Source organism: Schistocerca serialis, chromosome 8 (genome assembly GCF_023864345.2).
Source record: "Schistocerca serialis cubense isolate TAMUIC-IGC-003099 chromosome 8, iqSchSeri2.2, whole genome shotgun sequence".
NCBI classification, from domain to species: Eukaryota; Metazoa; Arthropoda; class Insecta; order Orthoptera; family Acrididae; genus Schistocerca; species Schistocerca serialis.
The window spans coordinates 99,063,501-99,087,120 of NC_064645.1; the positions used below are offsets into that span (position 1 = coordinate 99,063,501).

Here is a 23,620-nt window from a genome sequence, read left to right on the forward strand (position 1 = left end):
CTATCTCGTCCTCCCTCTCTCTCCATCATCGCCTCTTTCCGATTTTCTCTGACCATATCCTCCTTCACACCCTCTTTCTCTATCACCTCCAACTCTCTCTCCCTCTCTCCCCACCCGCTACTTGCATCTCTCTCTGTATGTCCATCTCCTTTTACTCACTGTGTTTGTCTGTTCTTACCCCCACAGTTATTCTTTCTGTACAATAAGTATTATGTGTACCATGTTTGGATGGTTATACAGTGGTGCTGACCTTTCCATAGCATGTAATTACATACTTATCTAACAGATGGTGGCAAGACTGGCCATACATTGTGGCTCCTGGCTTTTTTATACTTCCTCAGTAAATAAATGTGTTAAAAGGCTTTGTTGTAGCATCTGTAGAGATTGAAAGAATAATCGACACCGATCGGAACTCTGAAATGTGTACTGAGTAATGAGCCTACTCAGGGTGAAGCGTGTGACAGGGGTTGTGAGCAGGAAGTGGGTGGGGGGAGGGGGGAGGATGAGAAGTTGAAGCTTGAGAGGGAGAGGTTTTGTCGCAGTTCTGCTGAAATCGTCCCTCTTTTCATAAACTCAGTTTCATTGCTACAACTACACTACTGGCCATTAAAATTGCTACACGAAGAAGAAATGCAGACGATAAACGGCTGTTCATTGGACAAATATATTATACTAGAACTGACATGTGATTACATTTTCAGGCAGTTTCGGTGCTTAGATCCTGAGAAAGCAGTACCCAGAATAACCACCTCTGGCCGTAATAACGGCCTTCATACGCCTAGGCATTGACTCAGACAGAGCTTGGATGGCGTGAACAGGTACAGCTGCCCATGCAGCTTCAACACGATACCACAGTTCGTCAAGAGTAGTGGCTGGCGTATTGTGGCGAGCCAGTTGCTCGGCCACCACTGACCATACGTTTTCAATTGGTGAGAGATCTGGGGAATGTGCTGGCCATGGTAGCAGTCGAACATTTTCTGTATCCAGAAAGGCCCGTACAGGACCTGCAACATGCGGTCGTGCATTATCTTGCTGAAATGTAGGGTTTCGCAGGGTTCGAATGAAGGGTATAGCCACGGGACGTAAAACATCTGAAATGTAACGTCCACTGTTCAAAGTGCCGTCAATGTGAACTAGAGGTTACCGAAACGTGTAACCAATGGCAACCCATACCATCACGCCGGGTGATACGCCAGTATGGCGATGACGAATACACGCTTCCAATGTGTGTTCACCGCAATGTCGCCAAACACGGATGCGACCATCATGATGCTGTAAACAGAACCTGGATTTATCCGAAAAAATGACGTTTTGCCATTCGTGCACCCAGGTTCGTCGTTGAGTACACCATCGCGGCGCTCCTGTCTGTGATACAGCATCAAGGGTAACCGCAGACGTGGTCTCCGAGCTGATAGTCCCTGCTGCTGCAATCGTCGTCAAACTGTTCGTGCAGATGGCTGTTGTCTTGGAAACGTCCCCATCTGTTGGCTCAGCGATCGAAACGTGGCTGCACGATCCGTTACAGCCATGCGGATAAGATGCCTGTCATCTCGGCTGCTAGTGATACGAGGCCGTTGGGATCCAGCACGGCGTTCCGTATTACCCTACTGAACATACCGATTCCATATTCTGCTAACAGTCATTGGATCTCGACCAACGCGAGCAGCAATGTCGCGATACGATAAACGGAAATCGCGATAGGCTACAATCCGACCTTTATCAAGGTCGTAAACGTGATGGTATGCATTTCTCCTCCTTACACGAGGCATCACAACAGCGTTTCACCAGACAACGCTGGTCAACTGCTGTTTGTGTATGAGAAATCAGTTGGAAACCTTCCGCATGTCAGCACGTTGTAGGTGTCGCCACCGGCGCCAAACTTGTGTGAATGAGCTGAAAAGCTAATCATTTGCATATCACAGCATCTTCTTCCTGTCAGTTAAATTTCGCGTCTGTAGCACGTCATCTTCGTGGTGAAGCAATTTTAATGGCCAGTAGTGTATATTTCAAGTAGTCTGTGTCAGATGAAAACTCCTTTGTAAACCATAACATAAAATTCTATGTCACAAAATTTGGGTCTAATGTAACGTAACAGACCCTTTCATCCAGTATTATAAATTACCTGCAGTTATCTGTCCGTTTATATACTGATCTTTTTACTCGCCTTTACTTTACCAGCTTCCATTGTATGGTTAAAGGATCATGTCTGGTGTCTCTTTCAGCAGCTATCCCCAGCTTCAGTAATATGTATTGGAAGTCAGAATCACCCCTAACTCACAGCGATATAACATGCTTTGTGGGGGAGAGCATCTATGAATAACCCTGAAAGGCCAGTACGTCTTGTCTTAGTTTTGACAGTACTTTAGGAAAGCTTTTTGAAGCGATTGATATATTTCAGTCGAAGGAAGAGGTCAACATACCTCGATCCTCATAACTAGTTTTGCTTAAAAGACAATGTTTTCATTATTATTCATTAAAATGTCGATAATGATGCGCTGATAAATCTCAAAATATTTTGGCTGTACAAAATGAAATTTCGGTTTTATAATCCTCTCATCAAACAGAATCGTTTGATTTACATCAGAATTATATTCTGCTGACTTTCCTATTTGCATTTTTAGGGATTTAAGATTTTGCATGTTTTTAGGCGTTCCACCTCCCCTTGCAACTAGGTCCTGTCAATGTACAGTAAATTAAATTTGCGAGCAACTAGAATCGATGATTTGTGAGGGGCTCAGAATTTTATTCAGATGCACTGAATTATCCGCATAATTGGCCATCAGCAAAATTTAGTTATTTGGTTCATAAGACACCTGGTAAGTCTGAGGTAGGGCTTGTTTGCCACCATGGGACTGACGTAAAAAGTGACCAGAATATATATTTTTTTTAAAAAAAAAAGGAGGAAGACACCGATTTCACTAGAGATGGAGCACAAGCTCGGATGTTGTCAAGGATGGGGAAGGAAACTGGCCGTGCCCTTTCAAAGGAACCACCCTGGCATTTGCTTGGAGAGGCTTACGGAAATCACAGAAAACTTACATCTGGATAGCCGGACACTGGTTTGAACCGTCGTCCTCCCAAATGCGAGTCCAGTGTGCTAACCGCTGCGCCATCTGGCTCGGTACCAGAATAAAAGAAGAAGCTTCAGCTATGTGTGGGCTGCTCTCAGAGAGTCTTTTGTTAGACCAGTGAGCCTGAATTTTCAATTCTATTCAATTGTAAGTTGGCAAGACTGATTAAACCAGATGTAAGATGTCTTCATTATTTTATTTTTAAAACCAAGATCACTTCAGTCAAAATATGGGTCCGTTGGCTTGTAACAACCAACAATTAAAAGATAGTTGAAAAAACAAATAATTTTGTTAAAGATTCGAAATTTTTTTTAGTCATTATACATGGTGGAGATATCCGCAACTAACATTCTTGTAAGCTTCGATATGAAATTTTTATTTGCTAATATCCCAGTATCAAATACAGCGGATAACACAAGACAGAAAGTCGCTACAGATGTTTGTGACCTAGATGAATTATGTCTTCGATCGAGCTATTTTAAATACAGAGGGGCATCTTATGATTCGTCTGATGATGTGCCTATGGGCTTATCATTGTCGCCGGTGGGAGATGACACTTTATGGAATAGTTTTAGCAATAGGCGCTACGTACTGCTCCTTCAAACACTTCGTGTAGGCGCCGTTATGTGGGAGGCACATTTTTAAAGGGCCACACACCAAAGAGGAGCTTCACTGGTTCCACAACTTCCTGAGTGAGTTTCACCCGAAAACCAGCTTTACGTTGACAGGTGACAGTGAGGTAGTTTTCCCGTTCCTAGATATGCTGGAATATACAGGGTGACAATTATTGAACTATACGAAAAAAATGTAAATTAGTTACAAACTACGGCGTGCACACACCTTATTCAACACGTAAATAGACAACAGATATTCAGATTTAGGTTATGATATATTCGATATGCCTGCCATCATTGGCGATGACGTGGCGGAGACGAATGGCGAAATTCTGCATGACCCGCTGTTGTGTCGGAATATCGATGCTGTCGGTGACCCCCTGAATAGCTTTTTTTTCAGCTCAGCTATGGTTTTTGAGTTATTGCTTTACAGCTTGTCCACAAAAAGGAGTCGCATATGTGCATATCCGGATGATATGGCGGCCAATCGAAACCGATGCCAATGGCTTTTGGGTACCGTGGGGCCAGAATGCAGTCCCCGAAGTGCTCTTCCAGGACATCAAACACTCTCCTGCTTCGATGGAGTCGAGCTCCGTCTCGCACGACCTACGTGTTGTCGAAATCACGGTCACGTTGAATAATGGGAATGAAATCATCTTCCAAAAGCTTCACGTAACGTTCGGTAGCCACCGTGCTATCAAGGAATATCGCACCGATTATTCCGTGACTGAACATTACACACCACACAGTCACCAATGTAGGATGGAAAGAGTTCTCGGTTGCGAAATGAGGATTCTCAGTCCCCCAATTACGCCAATTTTGCTTATTGACGAACCCATCCAAATGAAAGTCAGCTCCGTCGCTAAGCCAAACTATGCATGCGCATATTGATTCCCATCATGCTATGCGGCCAACTATGCAGCTTGAACGTCCTAACGCAGACCTTTCAGAAGCTATGACGATTTTACTTCATATAGTTCAATTACTGTCACCCTGTAGATTTGACAACACACTAGGACACAGGGTGTATAAAAGCCTACTGACACAAATACGTATTTACATACCACATCACACCAGGCCTCAGCACTGAAGCAATCAGTAGGCCTGTATAAATTCGCTTTCCAGCCTGCCTGCCCCTATCTATGCCGCAACCATATAAGCAGCTCATCCTGTCGCAACGGAGACACAAGAGTACGAGTGTACCTGAAGCACAGTGGTTAAGGCACGTCAACTCGGGTTTCTGCACGCCCGGCAAGCCTCATGGGACCCGTGGAACCTGATGCACGTGACAACAGGTAGCGCCATCAATCCAGTGTGACTAGCCGGTAATATGTTTGCGTATGATGAGGCCATTTAGCAGTATACAGGATTTCTAAATTTAGGATCATCATTGTGCGAAATAGGAGAGAAATTATGGATCACTGGGTATTAAAAACAACATTCTGGTGGAATGCAACGTAATGCGAATACATTTTAGTATGGAAGGAAAGGTTCTTCTTTCAGACATGTACTTTTTAAATTAAAATGATGTGAAAAATGAACTTCATGTTTGATAAACGGGCCGGCCGGAGTGGCCGAGCGCTTCTAGGCGCTATAGTCTGGAACCGCGCGACCGCTACGGTCGCAGGTTCGAATCCTGCCTCGCGCATGGACGTGTGTGATGTCCTTAGTTAGGTTTAAGTAGTTCTAAGTTCTAGGGGACTGATGACCTCAGAAGTTGTCCCATAGTGCTCAGAGCCATTTGAACCATTTGATAAACGGCATTTGGAGGATTAAAAATGAAATATTTTGCTCACTTAGAATGAATTCAGCGCATCCTGAAAAAAAAAATTGACATTCATGTAACTGGGGTCATCTTTGGCTGAAACACATTACGGTTAAAGAAACCAGACTTGCAAAACCTTACTTTAGTCGGCGTTGCAGTATAATAGACATCTTCAGGTTCCTAGCTGCAAAGGATCTCGACTTTCAGAGATGGTTCTAATTAGCACAGAAAACATGTATTAGACGTACCTGTTGATGGGTCTGAGAATAGCCAGTACTAGTTGAAAGAAAGTGGAGTTGAAGAGAAAAGCGTCTATATCGATATAAATAAATAAATAGCCGCGAATACGCCGAGAAGGAAAAGGACATATGCAATCCATAGAGAATAGCCTAAAATGAGCCAAAATTATACATTTCATTGGGCATCGTCTTGTGATACTCGTGTATTTTCTTCATCTTCCGAGCCCGACTCGTAACACTGCAATGAAAGCGTACAGAATAAATTGCTTCGTAGCGTAGCACAGCGGGAAGACGGAAAGGCAAGCAAGACTCCCTTAGCCTGCTTGGGTTGGGCATAGCTTGGCTTGGATGGGAGTGAAGCAGCCTGCCCGTTGTGCCAATAACGTGAGGCAGCTCGTTACCTGGCCAACAGGAAAGCATGATCAGGTTAAAATCGGAATGTGTACACCTCTGACAAGCATGTGCTCAACACTTTACGCACCTTTACGCACCTTCCGTATCAGCGATAACGACAGCTTCCAACCTGAGTTGAATTTCTTAAAGAAGTCAGTGAAGGCCAACGGCTATGATGGTTTGTCCATAAACAAAACATTTGTAAGGAATACCAATTAAGCTAATAGGTATGATGAGGAACACTTTCTCGCTCTCTCAAACTGCCGTTTGTTTTGGGGTCACTGACCGCAGAAGCAGAATTCTACAGAAATATGGTATACACACTTTATCCCTCAGTCAAAACAAAATAAAAGACTTTTTCCTACGCAAAACGGATACAGCTGGTTACCTCCACACTGTGGGCGTCTTCGAAATGACGTGTGTACGAGGCAGAGAGTATACAGGGGAAACGGAAAGGATTCTGAAAGAACGTACTAAGAAACATGGACACCACAGACGGCTAAAGCAAAGTGTGAAATCTGAGGTAGCGGAGCATCACGATAACTATGACTTTGACACTGATTTTAGTAAAGCATATTCGACAGCTAAGCGAACTGACATTTGTGGAAGAAAACTTCGAGAAGAGAATGAAATTTCTAAGAACGAATGAAGGACGGCTATAGTCTTGCAGCTTCCGCCACCAAGGAAACAAATACGTGGCAACGGAGCATGATCAATACAGACAACGTCCAGGAAGTCACCTCACTGGGAACAATATTTTTGATAAATATTCCCCTTCTCTGGCACTGCCCGTTCCACTTCTATACAAAACCAGTCGCCTGCGAACAGCAGCAGGAAGAATTTTAACCAGTAATTCTTCTCTAGTACAAATGCAGCAAAGTTTCTATGGAACGACAATCGCCTACCAACGGCAGCCGCAAGAATTTTAGCCAATAACCCCAGTTCTTCAGCGTTAGCGCTCGAAACTTCACCTCATACCACTATACACTGAAGATGGCCCACGGATATTAGCCACAGGAATTTTACTCAAAAATCCCACTTCTCCAGTACAACAGTTTGAAAATCCCCCAGTAAAAGAAAACGCGATATGCTCCTTGACAGCATTCAGTCAACCGTGGACACCACAAGATCATGAAGAAAAAAAAATAAAATAAATAATTAAAAATCCCAGCAGAGGATTCGATACACCGATCATAGAGAAGTAACTAGCTGAATATTCGGCGTTGCCATGGAATTTATTTTAATTCTGTTAGGCCATTTCCTACCTGCCTCTCTATCTCCTCCGCCTCATTATCTGTTTATGTACTTCTCCCACCACCTACTCTCTGCCCCCCCCCCCCACTCCTGCTCTTTCTCTCTCTCTCTCTCTCTCTCTCTTTCTCTCTCTCTGTCTCTGCCCATCTGCTACCCTCCCTCTCGTTCTGCTCTCTGCCCATTTCTTCTTCCCCTCTCTCTGTCCAGCTCCTCTACTTTACTTTTTACGTTCATCTCCCTGTCCGTCTCCCTCTCTTCCCATTTCTCTGTCCCTCTCTCTGTGCATCTCCTCATCCTCTCACATCCCCTGAACAATGTGCAGTACAATGCTATAATTTTGTAGGCACATTCAGCAGTATATGTGGATACTGTCTGCTAAATAGAGTCAGTGCCAAAGAAGCAATTAATGTAGACGCCATGCGATAGTTTTACTGCGTGAACAGAGAAAATGTAGCCTTTCAACATTTTTTGGGGGTTTTCAGAGAGAAAAATTTTCGTAAAGATTTGAAATTACGTGAAAAGTTTGCTGCAAGCTGCACAGATAGGAGCTATGGACTTTATTACCCAATGTGTACATTATGCAACAAATTACGTGGAAGTGACGATTAAACGTACTGAATATTGCATAAGCACATATGGGTAATGGTCGTTTGACAACAGTTCCAGCAAAGGTGACGTCATTTTGACGACACATGCTATATCGACAATCCCATGATCGGCTATCGGCTTTCGTTAGCGATCGATACAGGCCATTCACAAGACGTGATGCGCGTGTACCGGAGAATTACAGAAAAACGCGCCATTCTTGGAATGATTTATTATAATTATTGCTACAATAAAATATCACATAATAACTTACTGACGGTTAATGCCTTCACATGAGAGTTCTCTCTCGGGAGTGAGTTATTATCGTCATTAATTTACAAATTAAGCATGAAACACAATTGTTTTATAATTTGCAGTAAGCCGCGTTTCAACGTAACGGAGCATTGAGAATTTATCACAAACACGTCACCATTATCATTAAATGTCACTTAACAGCACATCAACGATATAAGCCTTCAAGAGAGAGTGTGACAACCAAGACAGGAGAGACACATGACATGGATAAATGCTATCGTAGATTCACATCCCACCACATGCAAATATTTTTTTTTTTTCATGTTAGCATTGTTAACACATTCTGGGACTTTTTTATGAATGTAACACAAGCGTGTTCTGCCATGTTATTTACGTTCCGTCTGATTTGAGAACGAAGGATGAAATAAATATTTAACGATTTCGGAGTGTGTGGTTAGGCAGCAACCTAAGAGGAAAGTTTACACTGCTGCGTCTGGAACAAGCAACAATAAAATTCGCATTTTTCCTTTACGCAAATATTTCACTGTTTGTTTGCGAATGTGTGGTATTTTCTGAGTGTGTGGTTAGGCGAGAACCTAAGAGGACTGCTCAAGTTACTGCAAATCAAAGGAGCAACAATAACGTTTATATTCTTCCTAGTCACAAATATTTCGCTGTTTGTTTACGAATACGTAGCGATTTCGAGTATGTGGTTAGATTGGGACCTAAGAGTACGGTTTTAAATGCTGCGAAAAAAACGAGCTGCAATAAAATTCATGTTCTACCTTTATACAAATATTTGGCTCTTTTATTTCCGTATATGTGCCACCTTTAGAGTGTGTTGTTAGGCGGGAACCTAAGACGACAGCTTAAACTGCTGCGAGTGAATCGGGGAGATATAACATTCGTATCTTTCGTTGTCACAAAGTCGATAGCCTGTTGTGCGGTTGTCGATATTGCGCCCGACGCCAAAACGACATGACGTTTGCGGAAATTGTTGTGAAACGAGCATTACCCAACGCATATGAACAAGGGTAAGCATTTTTACAAATACGATAAAGCTCAAAAGTCAAAGGGTAAGTAGCTTTTTCAAAGAGAAAATATTTTTCCATAATTCGCTTAGTCCTCTGCAGATCAAGAATTATCCTGTATTGCACGCTTTATAAAATATTCTGTATTCTTCGTCAAGATTAAAGCTACTTCGTTACCAAATTTCATCGAAATCGGTTCAGCAGGTTAGCAGTAATGAAAACGTCATGCTTGGAGCGGCAGCTTTCCACTCATCTCAGTGTTCTTGATGTCATATATACTGAACTGTATGCTGTACGTAGACAAAGCCTTGTAAGTGCATTCAGTGATATGTGTGAACACAGTCCGCAATATGTGTTGCGAACACAGTTAGTATTAAAGAAGTAAGAGATTAAACCATTGTGCCTGATGCGAAAGTAAACAGCATAAATGTAGTAAGCGATAAACTTTTTCCCTTTCATCATTATGTGGGTGGCATGGGTGGGGGGGGGGTATCAGTGGGAAAGTTTCGTACAGGTTTGAAATTATGTGTAAAGTTTGTGGCAAGCCACCAAGTGCTCTTGTTGTCAAATACAGGTTGAACAGAATCTGCGTATTCGCGTGTCGTGGCCTTCACTATCTTTTCATGCCCACCCCCACCCCTTCGACAGGTTCTTATCCCCACAGAGATTCTTTCCAGACAGAAAGTGATGTGTGTACCAAGTGAATTTCTCGACCTCCGCTGTCGGGTGGAGAAATGTAGGGTCCCCCTGAATAGGTCAGGCGTGCACTACACGCCGAAAGCGGCTACAAGGGTAGCGGAGTACGTGTGGAGTGGACATGGGAGTTTTTTAGGTTAGAGAATTCCCTCCCTAGGCCCGACAAGACGCCTCCTGAGACGCGGCAAGGTAGGAGTAGGCAAAATGCAACAGGGAATAACAGTATTAATGTGCTAACAGTAAACTGAAGGAGCGTCTATAGAAAGGTCCCAGAACTGCTCTCATTAATAAACGGTCACAACGCCCATATACTACTAGGGACAGAAAGTTGGCTGAGACCAGACGTAAACAGTAATGAAATCCTAAACTCAGATTGGAAATCGCAAAAAATGGTTCAAATTGCTCTGAACACTAAGGGACTTAACATCTTAGGTCATCAGTCCCCTAGAACTTAGAACTACTTAAACCTAACTAACCTAAGGACATCACACACATCCATGCCCGAGGCAGGATTCGAACCTGCGACCGTAGCAGTCCCGCGGTTCTGGACTGAAGCGCCTAGAACCGCACGGCCACCACGGCCGGCTGTATACCGCAGAGATAGACTGGACAGTGAAGGGGGAGGCGTGTTTATAGCGATAAGAAGTGCAATAGTATCGAAGGAAATTGGGTGAAGGTCACGGTTAAAGCAGACTCAGACATGGTAATTGGATGTCTCTATAGGCCCCCGGGCTCAGCAGCTGTTGTGGCTGAGCACCTGAAGGATAATTTGGAAAATATTTCGAGTAGATTTCCCCACCATGTTATAGTTCTGGGTGGAGATTTTAATTTGCCGGGTATTGACTGGGGGACTCAAACGTTCATAACGGGTGGCGGGGACAAAGAATCCAGTGAAATTTTTTAAAGTGCTTTATCTGAAAACTACCTTGAGCAGTTAAACAGAGAACCGACTCGTGGCGATAACATATTAGACCTCCTGGTGACAAACAGACCCGAACTATTCGAAGCAGTTAACGCAGAACAGGGAATCAGCGATCATAAAGCGGTTACGGCATCGATGATTTCAGCCGTAAATAGAACTATCAAAAAGGTAGGAAGATTTTTCTGTTTAGCAAAAGTGACAAAAAGCAGATTACAGAGTACCTGACGGCTCAACACAAAAGTTTTGTCTCAAGTACAGATAGTGTTGAGGATCAGTGGACAAAGTTCAAAACCATCGTACAATATGCGTTAGATGAGTATGTGCCAAGCAAGATCGTAAGAGATGGAAAAGAGCCACCGTGGTACAACAAACGAGTTAGAAAACTGCTGCGGAAGCAAAGGGAACTTCACAGCAAACATAAACATAGCCACGGCCTTGCAGACAAACAAATATTACGCGAAGCGAAATGTAGTGTGAGGAGGGCTATGCGAGAGGCGTTCAATGAAATCGAAAGTAAAGTTCTGTATACTGACTTGGCAGAAAATCCTAAGAAATTTTGGTCTTGTGTCAAAGCGGTAGGGGGATCAAAACAAAATGTCCAGACACTCTTTAACCTAAATGGTACTGAAACAGAGGATGACAGACTAAAGGCCGAAATACTAAATGTCTTTTTTCCAAAGCTGTTTCACACAGGAGGACTGCACTGTAGTTCCTTCTCTAGATTGTCGCACAGATGACAAAATGGTAGATATCGAAACAGACGACAGTGGGATAGAGAAACAATTAAAATCGTTCAAAAGAGGAAAGGCCGCTGGACCTGATGGGATACCAGTTCGATTTTACACACAGTACGCGAAAGAACTTGCCCCCCTTCTTGCAGCGGTGTACCGTAGGTCTCTAGAAGAGCGTAGCGTTCCAAAGGATTGTAAAAGGGCACAGGTCATCCCAGTTTTCAAGAAGGGACGGCGAACAGATGTGCAGAACTATAGACCTATATCTCAAACGTCTATCAGTTGTAGAACTTTGGAGCAAGTATTAAGTTCGAGTATAATGACTTTTCTGGTGACTAGAAATCTACTCTGTAGGAATCAGCATGGGTTTCGAAAAAGACGGTCGTGTGAAACCCAGCTCACGCTATTCGTCCACGAGACTCAGAGGGCCATAGACACGGGTTCACAGGTCGATGCCGTGTTTCTTGACTTCCGCAAGGCGTTCGATACAGTTCCCCACAGTCGTTTAATGAACAAAGTAAGAGCATATGGACTATCAGACCAATTGTGTGATTGGATTGAGGAGTTCCTAGATGACAGAACGCAGCATGTCATTCTCAATGGAGAGAAGTTTTCCGAAGTAAGAGCGATTTCAGGTGTGCCGCAGGGGGGTGTCATAGGACCGTTGCTATTCACAATATACATAAATGACCTGGTGGATGACATCGGAAGTTCACTGAGGCTTTTTGCAGATGATGCTGTGGTGTATCGAGAGGTTGTAGCAATGGAAAATTGCACTGAAATGCAGGAGGATCTGCAGCGAATTGACGCATGGTGCAGGGAATGGCAATTGAATCTCAATGTAGACAAGTGTAATGTGCTGCGAATACATAGAAAGATAGATCCCCTATCATTTAGCTACAAAATAGCAGGTCAGCAACTGGACGCAGTTAATTCCATAAATTATCTGGGAGTACGCATTAGGAGTGATTTAAAATGGAATGATCATATAAAGTTGATCGTCGGTAAATCAGATGCCAGACTGAGATTCATCGGAAGAATCCTAAGGAAATGCAATCCGAAAACAAAGGAAGTAGGTTACAGTACGCTTGTTCGCCCACTGCTTGAATACTGCTCAGCAGTGTGGGATCCGTACCAGATAGGGTTGATAGAAGAGATAGAGAAGATCCAATGGAGAGCAGCGCGCTTCGTTACAGGATCATTTAGTAATCGCGAAAGCGTTACGGAGATGATAGATAAACTCCAGTGGAAGACTCTGCAGGAGAGACGCTCAGTAGCTTGGCACGGGCTTTTGTTAAAGTTTCGAGAACATACCTTCATCGAAGAGTCAAGCAGTATATTGCTCTCTCCTTCGTATATCTCACGAAGAGACGATGAGGATAAAATCATAGAGATTAGAGCCCACACAGAAGCATACCAACAATCCTTCTTTCCACGAACAATACGACACTGGAATAGAAGGGAGAACCGATAGAGGTACTCAGGGTACCCTCCGCCACACACCGTCAGGTGGCTTTCGGAGTATGGATGTAGATGTAGATGTAGAAGTTTGCTTGATATCGGGCCAGTGGTTTCGGAGCAGACGCTGAACATACATACATACATTTTTATAATACTTCCGGATATCTCTCTTTTACGTCATCCGATTTTGATGAAATATAGCCTGTACAATGCCTCTAGTTATGCTGAAGTTATCAGTGGAAACCCCATAACTATGTGCCTAATAGTTTGGGAGATTAGCGTTTTCAGAAAAGCAGACGGATGGACACACAGACAAGAAAGTTTTACTGCAAGTTTCAATGATGATGTTTTTTTTTTCATCATCCGATTTTGATGGCCCAAACTGTAGAATGGAAATCAGTAATGGGTTAAGTGTCAATAAACTGATTCTGAGTTACTCAATTGTTTTTCTTTCAACAAAAATATTTTGATGTAAAGACCTCAACAATATTCTTTATGTATTGTCTAAAGTAACTGTCACACAATTATTGTATTTTTTTAAGTTTCCTATCTTTCGTCAATGAAAATAAATGCAGAACAGGTATCGGCAAAAATGGGGTAAGTATCTATTGTTTTTAATAATAAACATTTTATAGACAGACTGTCCTTTGATCAAATTATTTTTAATCCTCCTTTTAATTTTACAGTGCACAAAGCAATTTTAATTGATTAACTGTTTGAGAAATGTTCTTTTAGCTACTTTCAGATACAGCATCTGTTGCAAATCCTTTTTCTTTTCAGCTGACAAATTGTTTTTACATTGTTGTGACGGTAAAACAAAGTTATTTATTATGGTGGTAACCCCTTTTATGAAAACCTTGACATTCATCTCGTCTTGACGACGCCGGGCGTAATTTTTTTCCCTTTAATCTAACTACATTTGGAAATATTTATTGTCCCTTTGTTCATATGTGTATCGGCGCTCTTTTTTTTTTTTAATAAAACAGTGCTCAGGCTGGAGCATAAGGAACCACAAATGGATTCTTAGGTGCCGCATGCTCCAGAAGTTTTACAAAGTCCTAGATACCTGAGCCACTGACGTTCTTCCAGCCTCTCCGTTTTTCAGTCTGGGCAAAATCTCTATCGCACGCTGCAAACAACTACAAAACTTTGTGGCACTTTAGCCTCAACAGTGGGCCGGCACATACCGCTCATGTTATCTTTCGGGCGTCGTATGCAGTACTAGAAATGATCGCTGCGCATTGCCCGCTTTTCAGGTTGTTGACAATAGCACTTAGGTTGGTTTTTCAGGTCTAACCAAAAAAAAATTATTTTGTCAGTTAGCCCGTTATTGTATTTCCACTCTACAACTATGAGGGGCGTTTGAAAAGTCCGTGCAAAAATAAAAACTACTTCCGTGTTTGGGGTAAACCTTTTTTATTTTTCGACATAGTCTCCTTTTAGACTTATACACTTCGTCCAACGCTGTTCTGATTTGTTGATCCGTTCCGAATAATATGAATTGTTCAAGTCTGCAAAATAGCTATTAGTTGCTGCAATCATCTACATCTACATCTACATGATTACTCTGCAATTCACATTTAAGTGCTTGGCAGAGGGTTCATCGAACCACAATCATACTATCTCTCTACCATTCCACTCCCGAACAGCGCGTGGGTAAAACGAACAAACAACCTTTCTGTTCGAGCTCTGATTTCTCTTATTTTATTTTGATGATCATTCCTACCTATGTAGGTTGGGCTCAAAAAAATATTTTCGCATTCGGAAGAGAAAGTTAGTGATTGAAACTTCGTAAATAGATCTCGGAGCGACAAAAAACGTCTTTGCTTTAATGACTTCCATCCCAACTCGCGTATCATATCTGCCACAATCTCTCCCCTATTACGTGATAATACAAAACAAGCTGCCCTTTTTTGCACCTTTTCGATGTCCTCCGTCAATCACCTCCTCTTTTGAATAAAATCTTTGTCCCGCCAGCCATTTCTTCAAATTGGGGAACAAACAGTAGTCCGACGGAACCAAGTCTGGTTAATAGGGGGATGTGAAACGAGTTGGAATCCTATTTCCATGAATTTTGCGACCACAGCTGCTGAGGTGTGTGCTGGTGCATTGAGGTGATGGAAAAGGACTTTTTTGTGGTCCAATCACCGTCGTTTGTCTTGCAGCTCGGTTTTCAAACGGTCCAATAACGATGAATAATATTCAGCTGTAATAGTTTTACCCTTTTCCAGATACTCGATGAGGATAACCCCTTGCGAATCTGAAAAGTCAGTCGCCATAGCCTTTCCGGCCGAAGGACTGGTCTTCGCCTTTTTTGGAGCAGATTCTATCTTGGTAACCCATTGTTTAGATTGTTGTTTGGTCTGAGGAGTGTAGTAATATATCCATCTTTCATCCACAGTGACGAAACGACGCTTAAAGTCCTGCGGATTCTTCCTGAACAGCTGCAAACCATCCTTGCAACACTTCGCACGATTCGGTTTTTAGTCAAGCGTGAGCAATCAGGGAACCCATCTTGCGGATAGCTTTCTCATGTCCAAATATTTATGCAAAATATTATGTACCCGTTCATTCGAGATGCTAGCAGCACTAGCAATCTCATGCACCTTAACTCTTCTGTCATCAATCAGCGTATCATAGATTTTATCAATGATTTCTGGAGTCGTAACCCCCACAGGGCGTCCAGAACGTTCAGCATCACTTGTGCCCGTATGGCCACTCCGAAAATTTTGAAACCACTTATAAACTGTTCTAATTGAAGGTGCAGAGTCACCATAATGTTTATGAAGCTTCTCTTTAGTCTCCTGAGGCGTTTTGCCTTTCACAAAGTAATGTTTAATCACCACACGAAATTCTTCTTCGTCCATTTTTTGACAATCACTCGACTTCCTTCATTCACTCGAATGCCAATCACAAAGAAATAGACCAATATGGCTGAAACTTGGTGTGCGTTCTTTCCAAAGATGCTACTAACTAAACATGACCTCGATACCCGCCCCTCGTATGCTCAAGCTACCTGCAACTCCGTTAAAATTCATATATTAGTAGGGATTAACGAGTTCATAGACAGACAGACACTATGGTTTTACAGGTTTTCTATTAGTGTAGATATGAGGCGGCCTAACGACCCAGAAGAGATTACATTCAGTTACAAAGGAAGTCTGCAGAGTTACATAAGAGTACGTCTAGTGGATTTGAGAATCTGCTGATGGGATTTCCGATATGCTAAACTAAACAATGACACATGCGGCTGATCTCAAGGGTACCTGCGGTACGGCTCCCATCCCCCGGCTTGTCACCGCTGTCAGTGAGTGACGATGACGTCGGGGGCGGACTTGGTGGACTGCACGCTGTAGGGGCGCGACACGTCCCAGCCCGGGGGCGGCGGCGGGGGCGGCGCCGCGGCCCGGCCGCGACCGTTCTCCACCTCGATGACGGCCTCCGCGCGGAACCTCTGCTCGGCCGTGGGGGCGGGCGGCACGGCGGGCGGCGGCGGCGGCTGCGGGTAGTGGTGGCGGTGGTGGCGCTGGTGGTCGTGCTGGTGCGCTTGGTGGTGGTGCGGCTGGTGCTGGTGGTGCAGCGGCAGCGTCGCGAAGTCCGGCGGCGGCGGGTGCCCCGGCGACGCTGTCGAACCTGCGGGGCGGAAACATAAACCAATCAGCGTGTCGCATTACGCGCGGCTTCCAAGGTGGTGCCCAGTACCTTGCTGTTCCACGGACTGTACCTTGCTGTTAATTCGCACAAAAGACGTACGATGAGTACACTGGTTCCTGATGCCATTATAATCGAGAACATGAAGAACTCAGGGCGCTTCTGGATTGTGGCAAGTGTTACGGGTGATTGTATCGTGGACGCCACACAGACAAGGAGTACGTCCACCTTCAAGCAAACCACATTACCTCCCATGCTGCAAGTGACGTAAATGTCTCTGTGGTTCTGCCGAGTGAGATGTTCACCAGCTACGTGGTGAAAACACACAAGAAACCGGCTTCTGCTTTCCTGACTCACAAGGGGACCGCAGCTACTCGTCATCACGAATTTCGTCCAAATTTATGTAATACGGCAGGGCCTGGCCAGAAATGGTAGTTACAACGGAAGTGGATACTCGAGATGGCCTAGCTTTTAGGAAAAATACACTACTGGCCATTAAAATTGCTACACCAAGAAGAAACGCAGATGACAAACGCGTATTCATTGGTCAAATACATTATACTAAAACTCACATGTGATTACATTTTCACGCAGTTTGGGTGCATAGATCCTGAAAAATCAGCACCCAGAACAACCACCTCTGGCCGTAATAACGGCCTTGATTCGCCTGGTCATTGAGTCAAACAGAGCTTGGATGGCGTGTACAGGTACAGCTGCCCATGCAGCTTCAACACAATACCACAGTTCATCAAGGGAAGTGGCTGGCGCATTGTGACTAGCCAGTTGCTCAGCCACAATTGACCACATGTTTTGAATTGGTGAGAGATCTGGAGAATGTGCTGGCCAGGGCAGCAATCGAACATTTTCTGTATCCAGAAAGGCCCGTACAGGACCTCCAACATGCGGTCTTGCATTATCCTGCTGAGAGGTAGGGCCACGAGTCGTAACACATCTGAAATGTCACGTCCACTATTCAACGTGCCGTCAGTGCGAACAAGAGGTGACCGAGACGTGTAACCAATGGCACCCCATACCATCACGCCGGGTGCTACGCCAGTATGGCGCTGACGAATACACGCTTCCAACGTGCGTTCACGGCTGTGTCGCCAAACACGGATGCGACCATCATGATGCTGTAAACAGAACCTGGATTCATCCGAAAAAATGACGTTTTGCAATTCGTGCAGCCATATTCGTCGTTGAGTACACCTTCGCAGGCGCTCCTGTGTGTGATGCAGCGTCAAGGGTAACTGCAGCTACGGTCTTCGAGCTGAAAGTCCGTGCTGCTGCAAACGTCGTCGAACTGTTGGAGCAGATGGTTGTTGTCTTGCAAAGGTCCCCATCTGTTGACTCAGGGATCGAGACGTGGCTGCACGATCCATTACAGCCATGCGGATAAGATGCCTGTCATCTCGACTGCTAGTGATACGAGTCCGTTGGGATCCAGCACGGCGTTCCGTATTACCCTACTGAACCTACCGATTCCATATTCTGCCAACAGTCATTGGATCTCGACCAACGCGAGCAGCAATGTCGCGATACGATAAACCGCAATCCCGACAGGCTACAATCTGACCTTTATCAAAGTCGGAAACGTGATGGTACGCATTTCTCCTCCTTACACGAGGCATCACAACAACGTTTCACCAGGCAACGCCGGTTAGCTGCTGTTTGTGTATAAGAAATCGGTTGGACACTTTCCTCATGTCAGCACGTTGTAGGTGTCGCCACCGGCCCCAACCTTGTGTGAATGCTCTGAAAAGCTAATCATTTGCATATCACAGCATCTTCTTCCTGTCGGTTAGATTTCGCGTCTTTAGCACGTCATCTTCGTGATGTAGCAATTTTAATGGCCAGTAGTGTAACATTTCTGGTGAGGGTCGTGCGAGGCACGAGCCATTTCTGTCAGCCTAGTTTCCAGGCAGCGGTAGGCGCAGCGCAAACAGTGCAGAGCGCTGATATGAAGTTCGTGGGATCGATTTCCCATATAGTAACATTGTTTTTATTATTATCATTATCAGTTTCCACATCATCGGGGGAGCATAAACTGCAATTAAATCTTTGGAAGTTTGAGACGTGGCAAAAAGAATGAGTAACATCTGACAAGGGCCTTCAGGTTTTCTCCTTGTTCCCCAACATCCGGGAACGGTTGAGGTTCAGGCACGTTGACCCAAGTCGCGGTATGGTACACTACCTGGCGGGCCACAGCCCTTCCCCTACACACCTGGAGCACTTTGGCCTTAGCCGAAGTGTATGTGTGAATGTGGATCCCCGAGCACGTAACACAAAAATGTGATACACTCACACACGTAAGGTGGACGTTAAAAAACCGAAGACATAGGGCAAACGTTAAGAGACCAAGGTAACTGGAGGATGCTTAACCGAATCACTGATAAAATGTCAGGAGCGCTACACGTATGAGCAGCAACGACCATTTACAAGATCGCGACCCCAAACACCACCCTAAGCCACAACATGATGCATGGGACAACAGAGATTCAAACGTTTATATGGAAACAGATGAACGTATAGACACAGATGATGACATCAACACCGCTGTATCACCAGATACATATACGACATACTAGCATGTCACATGACTGCAGCAATATCACAAGTAATGGATTTAGAAATAAGTTAGTAATAGAAATAAAACAAAAAAATTCCCAGTTTGTACGTGTAAGACAAGTAATTATTTAGTTCTTTGGTTCAAATGGTTCAAATGGCTCTGAGCACTATGCGACTTGACTTCTGAGGTCATCAGTCGCCTAGAACTTAGAACTAATTAAACCTAACTAACCTAAGGACATCACACACATCCATGCCCGAGGCAGGATTCGAACCTGCGACCGTAGCAGTCGCTCGGCTCCAGACTGTAGCGCCTATAACCGCACGGCCACTCCGGCCGGCATTTAGTTCTTTCGTCCATGGTTTTCAAACATGTAAACGTGTAATTTGTGAAATGTATATGATGCAAACTGTACATCGGAACTTTATGAAATTGTGCACAAACGTAGGTATGCAGTATAATAAGACGTAAATACACAAACACAAGCGGACTACGTAGATAAGAAGCGCGCTTTGGGCAGACGAGGCTGGAGGTCACCTACCGAGGGTCATCTCCCGCATACGGAGCATTTAAGTGGAGGAAGCAATTGTAGTAACAGATAGTTTTGTCATACCTTATATACAGATCACGTACAGCTAATACCACAAGATACATACATACATACAGTAGTAGCTATAGGAGAGGTGAGTATGCCAATTCATGTAAGACAGGCTCGAAGTGTTTACCGAAGCCCTCCCACTTGAAATAGCCAGATAAGCGGGTCTCTTCTGCTATATAAATCTTCCCTTTCGTGTATATTTTTCTTCTGAAGAATTAGTAATCTTTTACGATTGTCCTTCAGGTATTTTGTGTTTTTTTTCTTTTTTTCTTTTTTGATTAACAATTTAATTACGTAAGAAACAAGATAAGTACTAAAATTCTGAAAATTGTCTAGTTTGTAGTAGCAAATGACTCATTATGGCCACCAAGGTGGTGGCTCACTCTGTAATGTTAATAAATAAATAACCTGCAACATCGCAGTGCGTCAGCAATCGTTGGTTAACATATTAAAACTCTAAAAACCCGCCTCGACTGCGAAAAAAGCACCTAGTGTTAAGTGTTAACTACTGGCTTTAGGTATAGTTTTTAAGATTTCCTCCTGTTGTCATAGGTAGCTTCATATATAAGTTTCTTTACTAGCATAAACAACCGTATGCGGTTATTTTTAGGTTTCATCTCCTATTTAGCTCGTCTCTTGTTCTATTCGTTTCATTTTTTGATACACGTTGATCCACGGTTGGCAATATATGGGCTATTTTGCCCCGACCCATGTATAAACTATCTCGTATTCGCATGCGCATGCGCATTCAAGTAACTTCCCTTGTCTTGCGCATGTGCATAGATAGTGGGTCAGGCTTGTAAGTGAGCGATCGTTTGTAGCTGCAGTTTATGACGGGTCATGGCCCATCGAACATAGGCCGTGTGAGGTGGAGCGTACACCATTAAGTAGTGGTTTTGACTTTGTACATATGTACTGTTTGTGTTTTCCTTTTCTTTTTCGTTTATAAATCTTTAGCTATGGTGTTCTTTTAATCATTGACAAAGGTCTTCTTAGGCACTTGTAGCTTTATTGTTATTCTGAAGAAGGTGTAGTTATCTACGCCGAAGCCTGGATTAACACTTAACAGTAGGTGATTTTTTCGCAATCGAGGCGGGTTTTTAGTTTTTTAATATATTAATAAATAAATCAGTTACACCGCAAACAGACCAAAATAATACTCAATATTTTCAAAGAAGGTATCTAAAAGCAATTTTTGGACTGATGTGATGAAATGTCTACGTGCAGGATAACAAATTTCATCTGGTATTTGACTCGTGGGGAGGGCAAACAAATCCACAATTATACAACGAGATTTTTCAGGATGGAAGAAGATTGTCATTGTACACTAAAGAGATTTCACCTAAACTCACTCCCCTAATGCAACCATGCGATGTCCATTTCAATCGTCATATTGTATTTCTACAGAAACCGTAAAACAATCATTTAAGTGTGATACTGCGGTGTTTATGCATGTAAGATGCCGGGTAAAATTGTTGCTTCCCCGGTTTTTACGGTGGCTATCACCACAGCTCGTGTAATAAAATCCCTACCTGGAAATTTAATTTGAATCCGAAATTTTTCTCTGCCTTTGCTTTTGAAGCCTTTTACGAAAATATTAATAAACCTAATATACTGAGCATTATTTCGGTTTATTTGGAGTGTAAGTAATGTAAATAACGAAGATTAAAGAGAACTTCCGTACAGAGACCCGACCCCGCGCCCCTCTCATTAGCGTTGTGTAGACTTCACACTACACCAACCCCCAATTGGGAACAACACTAACATAATTGGCCCATGATTTGACCGACCTGCGCAAAGATCCTATTTTCGTAATTATTAAAAATTCAAAGTCAAAAAATTTTAGGACCGTTTGTATGAGCTTTGGAAACTGTGTGGGTCTATGAGAATTTTATTACATTTTTAATCATATTTGCAAAGATGATAGTTTTAAAGAAGTTGATTTGTACTTAAAAATTACTTTTTGCTTTTTAGTCTCAAGTATATGAAATTTTTATATCGATTTGAAACATTTTGATGAAAATACAGCAAAGAACAAGCGGTGAATTACAGGTCTATTCCAGTTTCTTTTCACCTGAGTCAACCAACGTACTGCTTCCTCGTTCATTTTTTAATCGTCGCGCCCCCTCATGCCTCCAGCTTTCGTCAACAACAGTAAGTTATCCTTTTCTTGGGAAGGTAATGAAAGGAAAAGAATTTTGAACAGATTATCCAAAAACAGATTACGTTTCCAATTTTATCCGGACTTACCCCCTACAACCATTGTAGTCTCGTAGTAAGAAGGCAGGAAAAACATTTTAATTGTTAATTTTACGGTTTTAAAATTCACATATATGTGGGTAAAAATTTACAAAAATCCAAGTTTTACAGTTTCTAAGTACACTAATAAGCCGGTCGCGTAAGGGGGCGAGAGTATATTAAAAATCTCACGCTGCGCACATGTGCTGTCTTAGGTGTTCTTTTTTAGGGCAATAGGTGTACACTGCGACCATTGGCAGGCTACTCGAGGAAGAGTAGTCCTGAGAGCTACACAGGAAGGAGCACAGGAAGTAAACTACTGCTGAAGTAGAAAGTGCACTAAAACAATTAAAAAAAAACAACAAAGTCCCTGGGGAGGACATGATTACAAATGCAATGATGAAACTAAGTGGAAGCCATCAAGATACGAATCAACAGCTGCATCAAATCTGGAAGAATACCAGAAAACGGAAATATTCTGAAGTGGTACTGTTCTTCAAAAAGGATGATAAGGAAAACTTGGAGAACTACTATCTGGGTAGTTTATCACAACTTTACACATTCCGGATTAAAACTTTGACAAAGAGCCTCACTAGAGAATTGGATTTCCTGCCAGCCTGTTAAGCAAGTTGGATTTCAAACGGATTTTTTGACCATGGATTACATCCAGACTATTCACCTTCTTCTTGAGAATACATCTAAGTATAACGTCACGGTTCGTCTGACCTTTTTAGATCTTAGATAATCTTTCGACTGCTTTAGTGTATCCAAAGCTCCTAAAACACGTTTATGTACAGGCAACTATTGCAGTCGGAGTGGATGACAAACTTATCTCCGGTAAGATCCCAGTCGGCAGTGTTCACCATGGCGACAGCACCTCTCCGAAACTGTTAACCTTACGCTGGAAGATGTGTTCAAATCGCTAGACAAGAACAGCAGAGGAATAAAGATCTGTGGCTCATATCTGAAGCATCGTGCTTTCAGATGATGTTGTGGTCATAAGTGAAGATTCGGAAGAACTGAACAGTACAATCCAACAACTAAAACTTGCCTCTGCAAAGACTGGCTTGGAAATGAGCCTCAATAAAACAAAAATACTAAGCTCAGACAACCAATCACTGTCAGGCGGAAACCAGTCTTGGAAGCTGTTTATGAACACATCTGTCTTGACCAGAAAATTAAACTGGGGAAAAACAAACTGGGGAAAACCAATTAACAAGCAGAAATTTCTCGCAGAATAGGACTGAGTTAGGTAGCTTTCCAGAAACTAAGGTTTATGCTGAGCAACAAGATGTCCGAAACAACCTGAACCTTAAGGTCTATAATATGTGGATACTACGAGTTATTACTAGAAACTACGACTCTGGCAAGTGCTCTTAACTACAGCGTACTCAAAGAGCTATGGGGCGACAGATGTTAGGAATTATCTTCAGGGATAGATTCGATCAGAGGACATCAGAAGCCGAAAAAAAGTAGCAGATATTCCAGGTCGGACACGCAGCTCGTCAGGATTACAGCAGGTGGAGCCCTATAATTGTTCATTATAA

At 43.1% G+C, this 23,620-nt stretch overlaps 1 protein-coding gene across 1 annotated transcript in view; it reads right to left on the reverse strand.

The window, feature by feature from the left end:
- Positions 1-23,620, reverse strand: part of LOC126416850 (translation initiation factor IF-2-like) — a 148,937-nt gene that overhangs the window by 62,941 nt on the left and 62,376 nt on the right. Inside the window, exon 3 of the mRNA XM_050084733.1 lies at positions 16,284-16,650. Within this exon, the coding sequence (XP_049940690.1) occupies positions 16,284-16,650 (367 nt within the window). The remainder of the gene's footprint in view (positions 1-16,283; positions 16,651-23,620) is intronic.